The sequence below is a fragment of the Pecten maximus genome, chromosome 18 (genome assembly GCF_902652985.1).
Source record: "Pecten maximus chromosome 18, xPecMax1.1, whole genome shotgun sequence".
Classification (NCBI taxonomy): domain Eukaryota; kingdom Metazoa; phylum Mollusca; class Bivalvia; order Pectinida; family Pectinidae; genus Pecten; species Pecten maximus.
The window spans coordinates 9,189,702-9,202,027 of record NC_047032.1 but is presented as its reverse complement, the minus strand read 5'-3'; the positions used below and the strand labels follow the sequence as shown (position 1 = coordinate 9,202,027).

Here is a 12,326-nt window from a genome sequence, read left to right as displayed (position 1 = left end):
TAAAACCGAAACCATCACCACCATACAATCATCAACAACAGTCAATGTTTTCAAAGCACCATCTTTATTAGAGTCCTAGATATGGTCATTTAGGGCACCAAAGCGTTTCGCGATGGTCCCGCTGATCACTAAACCTCTGTACCTCGAATGAGGTCATAGACTACATAACCAACAAAAACAGTAAAATAACCGGGGAAAAGTCAGGCGGGCCTGATCTGAATGTCACCTATAATAAATGATGCTCAAAATTCCGATAACTCTTAGAAATGTCTCACTCTACAACAACATTCCAACTATAGGAAGCTGAGCACCAGGTGGTGCAGCTTGAAGCGTCCATAAAAATATTCCTCACAGAAGGATTAAGTTAAACAAAATATACAGACAGTTTCCGTCTGTGACACATTACACAGACAAGTAACTGTCTGTTCATTAATCTTCCTCCGAGTGTTGCTTTCATTAGTGAGCAGCTCAATAACATCGTCTAACTCTTGACATCATTCATAATTCTCGGTTGATTTTCATGTATATAAAAGCCTGTGGGGCTCTCCGAACGTAGACGAGAGAGGAAGGCGTATTGAGGAATGTATACAAAAAATTAGCATATGCCTTTTTAACAGTCATACCTCTAACTATTTGCACTCTGCTACGGACTCTGTACGAACATTGACCTATCATTATGACCACCTTCCATTCTATTTTATTATATCGGGAAGGTACAACAAATGATATATGTGAGAGTGATCACGCCCCTAATTTTCTAAAGAATATTGGGACACCTATTTGTTCACAAAGCCCGATTCCAACACATATGCAACGAGGAGCTTACCACAGAAAAATTTACTAGACTCTACGAACCAATCACTTCTTAAACACTCACTTCCATTTCTCAATAAACAATTCCAGAATCCGCGCCAAAACCACAGAAGTCAAAACAATCTTTTAAAAGAAGCACTGATCGGGCTGATGTTCTTGGAAGCTACTAGAATTCCCCAACTGCATAAAACTACAGTAATTTTAAAATTTGTCGTGCAAACGAACGTGGGTTCAATTAAAACTGACAAAAGATACAGCTGCAGATAATGTGTATCAAAAATATCAAACACGTCCTTCACAATTTACAAGTTCTTCAAAAATGTATGGAATAGTATTAATAAGTCTGAAATGTTTTTAGACGGAGAAGAGGAAATGGTTTTAGACACAGAACAGGAACGAATGACCATCTCTTCAGACTAGAGACATTCATTCGAGAGGAACATTATGTTGCCGTATTCTTCTTTCCTTATATGGCATCATGAAAGATTTTGATGACCTTGGCGTTCGTAAAACCTTCCCCAGTTTTATATCAAATGAACTATCAGACAGACACTTCAGAGTTCGTGTCGGTCGGACGTTTCTTTCTTTTTTTCTTTCTTAAAACGTCTAAACAGGAAAAGGGGTCCCATAGGGTAGAATTCTACCAGTTACCCTGTTTGGTCTTAAAATCAACGTTATGTCTTTAGTCAAATATATAAACCAGTCGACAGAATGGTTCTATTACAGATCTTAGAGACATGCACACGATAGAAAGACAACTTCAACAGCGTTTAAACAGGCTCCAAGACATATGGAAGTTATCTAAATCCAATATGTGTGCATGCATTTCTGCTAGAAATAAAAAATCACACAATGACCCATTTTTTTATTCTAAACTCTCTTTAATACCACATATTAAGTATCTACAGGATAAGTGCTACATGTTGTTGAACATTATACGAGTCCTTCACCATACTGATTGGATAGCGGACCGTGAAATGCTTTTGCATATTTATAGGACACTTATTCGAGCAAAACTGTATTACGGTTATATGGTATACAGGTCAGCCAGCAGCTCTTATCTGAGATGCTAGATGCAATCCATAACCAGGGGGTACGTCTAGTCATTGGAGCTTTTCGAACAACACCTGTTAAAAGCCTGTATGTGGAAGCAAATGTACCATCTCTTTATGGCAGACGCAAAAAACACTTGCATTAAAATTTGCAGCTCAGTTTAACTCATATCCTCACATACAACTTTACACAGATGGTTCCAAAGAAGTTACGAAAGTGACTGCAGCCTGCTGTATTGCTAGTTCTTGCACTCCAGGTCGACTACCTCATGGCGGTTCCATCTTTTCCGCCAAAGAATGCAACTTCGGTTTGGCCCTCGACCGTATCGATGAACACCGCATTAAAATGGCAATCGTTTGTTCCGACTCTATGTCTTTCCTCAAAACACACTACAAACCTTGTTTTTCGAATATCTGGTATCTTAAAAAAAATGCAAAATTCAAAAAGATATGTTGTGCCAGAAGTATTTATTACGGAACTGTATATGTTCCGTGTGCATCGGTGTTTATCTGCTTTTATTGGGTACTTACCAAATTATTTCGAGAGAACTTCCGGGCCAACATAAGTCGGTCAGAGGGGATATCTCTCAACTCGCAACAAAATTGTCATAAAAGTGGGATTAGACGATAAAATGCACTTTTAACTACTGCGGATGATAAATGTTCAATACATATACTGTATACATGTATAAGGAAACTTAAGCACCCAATCCAATAGGGAAAAAAGAACGAAAGTAAGTGTGCTTGTGGTTGTTGTAAAATAGCTCCGCAGGTTGGCCAGGAAGTAGCTTCTCTCCTTTTAGAGGGATGTATATACATATATGACCCATCTCAATATAATATCATTTGTAACAATCCCCTGTGCTGGAACCAAGTCCATAAATACGTGTTTCTGAATGGGTTTTTTTTCTATTTTTTTAATAACTAACATATCAAATGGATGCTTTCTATATTCGAGAGTAAGAGTAGGGTCTCCATATTTGAAAATTAGAAATATACACTTCTACAGAAAATAAAATAACGTAGGAATACAGGTGCAATAACACATAGTAAAATAATTAGTTGTGATAGACCTAACAGTAGCTACAACTTTCGCAATCCTTTCTTATACGTTACTTCAGGTTAAGTGAATTGCTTTCACAATGATAAACATCAGCGGTATAATGAAAGTCAATTAAAAACAATTAAGTGGTTAAAGAAGGCAACCAATTAAATTATAGGACTATAATAACAACAATCTGTCATTCGATAAATGTTATCGCCTCCTAACGGCAATATGCAGTATAGGAAACAGAAAACGAATAGTATATACCACTGATATATATATAATTGTGAAACCTGAATGATAACGATGAAAGCTAAACACATTTTTACAATAACATAGAGATTAGGGACAGCTCTACAAATGCGTCAATGTTTACAATGACCTAGTTATCTATTTTTATTTTGACGAAAATAAAGTGGGTTCGTCGCGTATTGTTGTTTGCTTGTATCAACCGATGTAAACAACTATCTCTGTGTCCCGAAACTTTAACACTAGCCCTCCACCTCTGGGTTGCGAGTTCGAAACCTACGTGGGACAGTTGCCAGGTACTGACCGTAGGCCGGTGGTTTTTCTCCGGGTACTCCGGCTTTCCTCCACCTCCAAAACCTGGCACGTCCTTAAATGACCCTGGCTGTTAATAGGACGTTAAACAAAAACAAACCAAACTGTGTACAACAAAATATAACAGTGTATGCTCATGTACTGTATTATCAGCCTACTTTGACACCTACAGACAATTTACGATTTCATCAGTTATTGTTAAAGTCATATTACTGTATCTTAATACAAAGTCTGCAATAACTTAATGGTTATAAGGTCTGTCGTTATGGATTTCTGTAATGATTGCTGGATAACTAGGCATATATATGGAAAATAATGTAGCAATTCCTTTTATTTGATTTTTGCTTAAAACTCAAACGATGCGGAACATGTCTGTAAAGTACATCGTTTGAATTACAAATTTATTCATTCATTGTCGTTTTGTTAGCTAGGTATACATGTACTGTATAGGTTTTTCCACACTGGGCATGCGTCAAACGCCCACGCGGCGCATTTGGACGCTCAACAGAATTGCTATTTGTTATGTCTTCGAAATAAAACTGATATGCAGCCCCTATGCAACACTTTGACCATTTCTTATTGATCACCCATTTCTTTTCGTTGACTTTTTCTGTATACTCCGTCTTCATGTGGGGACGCTTCGTGTGATGCGACATTCAATCCAATGCCAAACAAATGTATGGGGCCGAAATGAAGATAAGTCAAGTCTGGGAAAAGGCCACATGTTACATTCGTGTCGAATTGTCACTCACGCGCTCGGTATATCACTCGTTACTGCAAAGTCTGAATAGATTACTATCAAAGAAGGTTCGGATCGACAACATGAGAGCTTTAGTGGTAGTCTTCCTCGTTTGCGTTACTTTGGGTGAGTATCTATTACTGACAAATAATAGATATTTCAGATTTAAATTCATATTTGTTAAAAACCGGTTTTCCTTCAGGTTCGAAAGTATGGTTAATGTAACGATTTTATTTTACACAACCAATGAATGTTTATACGTGACGTTTTGGTGACTAGCACAGCATGTTTGCTGTCACTTTCATCAGACAAATTACCAGGGCAAATAAATCCGGAGGGATAGATCAACACTGAAGTATACAATTCATTTATAAAATGACATTCCACAATCAGATTTGTCAACTCAGGACAAGGTCCACCAAGTGGAGTCTTTCAGATACAAATAACACATACTTAGTACACAATTTTAAGATATTGCGCCATAGTTATTGTGAAGGGACAGCTTGTAAAATGCATGAAAAACGTGATGTTTTCAATTATTTCCTTGTCCCAGTTGATCCAATATTCGAGAATGTTTCCATTATCTCGATTCCCGTCACAGATGTCGACTGATGGCCGAAAAACCTAATTACACAAGGTTTCGAGCAATGTAAACTAAGGATGACTATGGGAAAGATTATATTGGACATCATCGTGTCATTTGGAAATATGTTATTTTCTCAAGCGATTTGAAGTCGTGTTCGATATCTTCCTGATGGCGTCGTTAAATAACCTGGTTATCATTTTAATGATTTACATAACCTAGGTTTGCCTGGCGGCTGTTGTAGAAGACGTTTTCCCTTCCTGGGCACCTAGTCTTATTCTACTTGTAATTTTCAGGGATTCTTTTTCATATTTTGCCCTCCTTTACAGAGTTTCACTTAGAATAACTGTCTTGTTGGCGTTTTAGTATTTTCTTGTTGGTTTATTTCATGTTCCCTGCGTTTTCCTTTATGATTTGAAGTGATATAAATTGAGAACGTCATAAAGATGACTTTAATGACGTACTGCATGGTAAGCATTGCACATTGAACTCAGACCAGCTGTGATAAAAATATAACCGTCAACTGGAATATGGTGTCAATGAAAAGCTGGGCGATATTCCATCCTTAGTTATCATCCTGTAAATCATCATCTTAGGCAAGGAAATGCTATATTTGTGTTACTGTACTGCTAATTAGAGACCAACCAAACAATTGTTTTTCCATATACTTTAGTTTTAACGTTTTTGGAGTATATCATTAAAATTCTCGAATAGCAACAGTTTAGGGTCTCGTAGAACACTTTATCAAAAAGAAGTTTGGTCCTTCAGCTTAAACATTATCAAGGGTATTCATTTTGAAAATGGGTGAATTTCGCAATAAAAATTCAATGGGACAAAATTGATATCAACATTTCCTATGGATATTTACCTATCCGGCTACATATCTCTTTCGGAGCTTCATAATATACTGACCAATCAGTGGCTGCCAGACATTTAATCCTTGGCTCATCTTTCTATACATAGGGAATGTATCAAAAGTCTATTTTTCCAATTGGTTGCTTGTTTCCTATAATGATGTCGGCAACTCTTACATTGCCACCTCTGGTGCAAAGTTAACGAAAATATTTCCTCTATAACCTTCGTCATGTAACAATTTCATTAACACTATAAACAATTGAACACTATTGCAGGTTTCTTTAATCACCAATTAAAACATTGAGTGTATCCGGCAATTCATCAACATAGATGTGCGAAATTTTGATGTTCACATACAAGACAATAAGAGGAACAGCTCCACAGTATTTACAAGAACCTTTCACTCTCTACCAGCCGTCGAGATTACTGTAATCGGAAAAAGAATCCTGTCCATGCGTCCCAAACTTCTTTCGTACTGTGACCTGTGGTATACTGGTGCTACGGAAAGGTAGCAGCCACATTGTGGAACAACTTACCATCTGATACCAGGAAACTTAAACCCTGGCCAAATTCAAGAATGTGATTGTAGCTTATCTGTTTACGTCTGCGTTTTAGACTCCCATGCAGACTTCCTGTACATATCATCATCTATTTGCTCGCGTATGTCATATCATTTAATGTTCTGCACGTTGTGTACACTAGAAATTTCATTATGTCATGCAATGTGCAACGCATTAGAGTAATTTTATAAATTAGTATTTTTCTTCAGCTATGAACGGTTTGACCATCCTTTCACTATACAGGAATTCATTTTGGCGTTTGAATGTGCTACACTCTATTTTTACCTCGAGCGGAAATCCAAGATTGCCACTGGTCTAATTTCCGGTTTACAATACATTTAAGCCGTGACGGCTGTTCTAATGAACCGGATTTGATTGAATTGATACTACTGTAATTATATAATTATAAGTATATGTGTCATATATTTTCAAAAACTAAAACCTTAACACTTTTTTTTCCTTTTTCCATGGCAGTGGAATAGAAGACTCTGATCAGTTAAAATTTTAGATCTTGTCAGATTTAACCAGCAATTAGTACAGAAGGGTTTCAGGAAATTGCAAACACAGTTTATACAGTTTCATGAAGCTTGTTTTCCATGTTAACGAAATGGAGGCCTCTGATTGGTCAAAACTTGGTACATATGCCTATTATGTTTTACGGCCTGCGGGTGTTGTGCAAGGGAATTGCGTAACAGGCCCTATTGTAATCAACACTTGAAATGAAATAGAGACCTCTAATTGGTCAGAACTTATTTTTTTCTGATTTCTATTAAATTACGACGACTTACATGTACGTAACGATAACGTATGTTGTATAGCAATCAGCTTCAGCAGTAATAGCGGGAAAGTTTGTTACAAACATTACTGCATGTAGGTTTTATATTTCATTATATCATGATTATTGCTGGGTGTCTTCGGCAGTATGCTGCAGTGAGGTAGCACTATAAATCGGCAAAAGTCCGGGCCTACCTCAAGGATACTTCACACAAACATATCGCTGCCTCCCAAAACACACATACGCACTCACCACACGCATACATATCGCACGCACGTGAGGCCGTCCTTAAATGACCTTAGCTGTTAATAGGACGTTAAACAAAATAAACCAAACCAAATTATTTACTTATTATTATATTTTCTAGCTTTATGCCAAGCTTCAGTAAGACGCGCAACCCACTGTACAATAGCCAATGACTGCGCTGGGACATGTGAAGACCCGACGCACCACTGGTCTTGTATACAAAGTGCATGCGAATGTCGTACACATGGAGTCACGGCTGCACCAAGTCCCGACAGGCCTTACGAAGGATCAAGTAAGTCGCACAAGCCTTCATTCCTTCCCCCTCCCATCCACCCACATCCGCCACAAACGCACGGGCACAAATGTATTACAAAGCCCCCAGTCACCAACCGTCGTTATATTCAAGAAATTCCTTCCCGTAGCGTTCAAATGTTCCCGTTGGAAAGTATTAGAGGATTTAAACTGACACTGCATGTGATAACGCTTTGATACTGAATGTTTCTAGGTTGTTTGCCTATCAAAATGTAATCTTCGGCCTCATGCAATAGAACATAGGTCTGGAGAAATCTGGAGTATTGCACAGACACCCTTGATATATTTGTATAATATATATATATTAATTTGTAAAACAGAAATAAAAAAAACAACACGATACAGCAGTTTTACAAAATTTCTCAAAAAACCTTGAAGATATGTGGGTATATCATTGATGAACTTTTACAGAGCTCCTTTATAAATTAACAAAACCCTTTCTTATTCCATGATCTAAATCAAATAGTTATCAAATATAGTAATGTAGAAAGACGATACTAAATATAGTTACTCATTGTTTAATCAAGCGTTGATATATTTGTCCACAGTTTGCAAAACAAAGGAAGACTGCCATGATATGCACCACTGCGATAGAGAAAAGGAGCATTGCTATGATGGTCGATGCAAATGCACCGATACCGATGTACGTTTCTCCTGATATAAGTTTTCCTAATATGCCTAATGCTATTTATATAAGATTGATTTAGATTACTGGGAAAGGGCATAAGAACCTGTGCAGGGAAAGACTATGTCTGATGTACGGCTGTGTGTGTTGTAAGAGACAACCATTTTTGTCCTTATTTCTCCGATGTCTTTTTTAACAATGGAGAACCAACTAGAAAGGCTGTATTTCACTGATAAAGTTACGCTGAATCGGTTCTTCTGCTTTGGATACTGCAGAAATCAACCAATCTGCTATCATTATCGTCTGTTTAGTTGGTGTACTTTTGATATTATCGATTTGAAATTAATTATTTATATTGCGATATGTGTAGGTGTACATTATTCTTAGTGTTTTCTACTGCTTTACTTTTCAATTCAATTGCATTCAACGGAAATTGTATATACTGCTGCATGTTTATACTGGAATCTTCGGTTTTATTATTTATAAGAGGCTCTAATTGTTTGACGTGGTGTAAAAGATATTGACATAGGATCAAGTTCATTGTCAAACTCATAAATACTCAAATGCTTACCTCTGTTGTTTTCTTTTTTACCAGGAACATCATCACGGATAATCTTCTTAAATAAAACGTTCTTTCAAACAATTAATGGTGTTGTTGTTGTTGTTGTTGTTGTTGTTGTTGTTGTTGTTGTTGTTGTTGTTGTTGTCTTGGAATTTGGCCAGACTTTTCGTCTTCCTGGTAACCGATATAAGCTGTTCTACAAAATGGCTGCTACCTTTCCAAAGCACCGGCCAATATAAGTCACAGTGCGAGAGTTTGGAACGCATAACAAGGATTCTGTCTCCGACCGTAGTGATCGTGAAAGCTGGAAGAGAGTGACAAGTCCCTGTAAATACGCCGGAGCTGTTCCATTTATTGCTTTGTATGTGTACATCGAAATATTGTACTGTGACCTGAAACGCACAGGTAGCTAATGCAATGAATAAGGCACTGGTGTGATGTGTTCCCTGCTGCGGGAAACCAGGCGTGCTGCAGTGTTCTGGACCCTCTGTGAGCAGCTAATCAGTGCATCACACACACCAAAGAGCAAAACATTACCATGGTCTAATCGAGGAGTAACAACCGCCAATATACCAATATCTGAACTGTCTTATACATCAAAGGAGGTGGTGCATGGCGGCCCACGGCCGAATATTATTTTATGCATGATATTATGATAGACTTTAACCAAATACATGTCATTTTAGACACTAAAACGAAAATTGGCAAATGCTGTATACGCAGCGCCACCTAACATGATTTCTGTAAAAAATGTGTACCCTCCCTTTTAAATTCAGTATATTTCTCGTACAAAAGTACTTGATAAATTTCATATTGCATTGATAGTCTCATGTGATGTTATATTTTATAATGTGTGTTTAGTATGAATTTGTATAATAGAAAGTGTAATTACAGCTTTTTTAACAAAATTATCAGTAAAAAAATTACCTTCTTGAAATTTTCTTTTATTTGTTAAGTAGATAAAATGTAATAATCGTTGGAGTACTATCAAATTTTGCTTTTAAAAAACATGTTTGCATATTAATCTTGATACACAACCAAAAAAATCATCAAAAATTACTGGATAACAAAAGATTTTTGCTTACAAAGAAAGGTCATGAAGTAAATTGTATTAAAAACCCAAGGGTTAAAAAGGAGCACCCTGTCTGACACAAGCAGTAAAGTCTGGTTGCATTGTTATTTTTGTTGGATTTTTAGCATTTGCCTCTATTTTTCAGTACTTTCGGTACTTTGATATGTTGTCCAAAATTGGGGGTGTATGCATTTAACATAATAAAATCTTGGCATATCCAGTAATTCACCAAAGAATTTTGTTTCATTAAATGTTTATGAATATCCATAGATTATTTCTAACCGGAAATTTTGATAGTACTCCATTAATAACTTTATGGTATTAGACTTTAAATGAAAAGTTAAAAACAATGATTTTCACAAAGAAGTCAATCAAATTAGGCTGAAATTTAATTTTAGTGTCACGGAGCGTGATGATTCATATACAAAATTAAACCTTAAACAAATGGGGTGAATTTGTTTCACAAATAGGAAATAAAAATGTGTTCTATAATAATTAGTGGTCAAAACATTAGCTTCTTATACAGTATGATGGGAAAAAAATGAAATCACCAAAAAAAGAATATATACATTGTGGAATGGAAATTAATTCCTCCCACATAATCGGGGATATTATGCTTTTGACAAAAATATGTTTCCGGGAAAAAAATCGCCGTGTGCCGATTTAGCCCTCCTATGCACCACCTCCTTTGGTTATAACAGGAACTTGCGATAGCGTTTACCTGTTTCTCCATGTTCAGAAGCTATCAAAGTGTACATCAAGGTTTATTACAGCCCGGACTGCATCAATAGATTTGGCACTACTCTTTAGCTGGAGATCTGTACTGTGCTGACACTTATGGGAAAATTCTATTATTTCCTGATTTAGCTTGAACATATTGGAGTTCAACCAAGTACAGGTGTCATTTAGACATGCTTTTAGACTTGCTGTTATTGTGTCCAAGTTGTCTGATGACCATGTGGAGTTCCGTGTCGTCGGCATACAGGTATGATAATGGTACTGAAGGCTATGATGACGACAAATTACCCCGATCAGTTTGAAATAGAGAACGAATTTTCGTGGTCCAAGTACGGACTCCTGGGGAACCCCGAAGTCTAAGGTTTTGTCGTCCGAAATAGTAGATCCAGCGTCCACGCATAGATAACGTTGATATGCGAGTTACTACAAAGTGCTATTAAGTGATTTAGCATCAAACCATATGAAGGCATTTATGTAGCTGTGACGTCATTGCTTTGTTACGTCCACACCTCAAAATAACAACTATTATAGCCGAAACATCTGCATAGATTTTACTCTGAAAAATATGATTTTATAATACTTTGACAGTCCGTTCCATCATAAAATAATTATATAATATATAACATTTATATAGTACACAATCTAATTTGCAAAATTACTCTAATGCGCGTAACACTGCATAATCATGATAATACAAATACTTTCAGAAGATGTCTAAAGTGTATTAATTTATCTAAGCGAATGCAGAAATACAATGTGATGCAGTGGGTTAACACGATCACATTAGCATGAAAACGTTAAGATTTTTTCTTTAATATTTACGATGTTGTACACAAGTCTCCCCGCGGTTAACCTTCTATAACGGGAACAAAAGGACCTCATTGTGTTCATAGAAATCGATAGAACAACAGGGAAATGTTAACAAGATATGCGGAGTCGCTAAAAAGAGCACGTGTTCCGAATAGGCAGGTGTCTCCTCTCCGCCAATGTAAATCTATGTAAAATCCAGGTATTCATAGTTTAACGTTTCAAATGATAACCCATCGTCTGATACCCACGGCTAATTACACTACACTACGCTACATTTATCACTCCAATCAATTAAGTTCAAGTTATTCATTTACCAAAAGCCCTAAGGCCTATAGGTATAAAAGATATATAACATCAAACATTTTTGAATTTGTACAGGAGATTGTTACATACATGAACATGATAATTGCTCAATATATGATTTACCCACACCAATCAATTATGTCTTTTGCTGGCCAAGTATATATATGTCTATCTAAATTTGACAACTCTCTAACATAATTCACAGCTAAAAGTTGGATTGGATTGTTTTTAAAACAGCCTTCTGTAGAACATGTCATATTGTTTTTTATTACCTAATGCGTTTGGTTTTCTTTTACTTTACACATAAGCTAACTTTACCTTTGCTAAATCTGGGGTTAAACATCAGCTGTTTCTTCAATTGAAAGAACGGCGCATGTGAAATCGATTTCATTGAGGTGCTTGGTTTTCATTCAAATTGATGTGTAATACAAAGCCTCGGCATGACTATGATCAACAAAGCACCAAAATGACGTCATATATAAGCGATTGTTTTAAGTCGAAATCCTAGCAAGGTTTGATTCACCCGCAACGCATTGCCAAACATTTTTTTGGACGCTGACAGAAATGACGTCATGTGATCTGGGCTGCATTTATACGGTGATCAATACTATCTGGTTTAACACAGGAGTAATGGGAGACTGTCACACAGAATGTAGATATTCTAAAAGAAACTGA

The 12,326-nt window shown here is 36.6% G+C and overlaps 1 protein-coding gene across 1 annotated transcript; it reads left to right on the top strand.

Annotated features, from left to right (window-relative positions):
* The first annotated feature begins 4,204 nt into the window (after nt 1–4,204).
* On the top strand, nt 4,205–8,813 carry LOC117317067 (defensin-like protein 290). The gene is made up of 4 exons (XM_033871854.1): nt 4,205–4,336; nt 7,351–7,521; nt 8,090–8,184; nt 8,762–8,813. Exons 1-4 carry the CDS (start codon nt 4,294–4,296, stop codon nt 8,777–8,779), a joined length of 327 nt encoding a protein of 108 aa, XP_033727745.1. The 5' UTR covers nt 4,205–4,293; the 3' UTR covers nt 8,780–8,813.
* The last annotated feature ends 3,513 nt before the right edge of the window (nt 8,814–12,326 follow it).

What these genes read in the sequence shown, in the direction of transcription:
- LOC117317067 (XM_033871854.1), top strand. Translation starts at nt 4,294, where the DNA reads ATGAGAGCTTTAGTGGTAGTCTTCCTCGTTTGCGTTACTTTGG. An exon ending in CCTCGTTTGCGTTACTTTGG is followed by an intron (nt 4,337 to 7,350) that starts GTGAGTATCTAT and finishes TATATTTTCTAG; the next exon opens with CTTTATGCCAAGCTTCAGTA. An exon ending in CAGGCCTTACGAAGGATCAA is followed by an intron (nt 7,522 to 8,089) that starts GTAAGTCGCACA and finishes ATTTGTCCACAG; the next exon opens with TTTGCAAAACAAAGGAAGAC.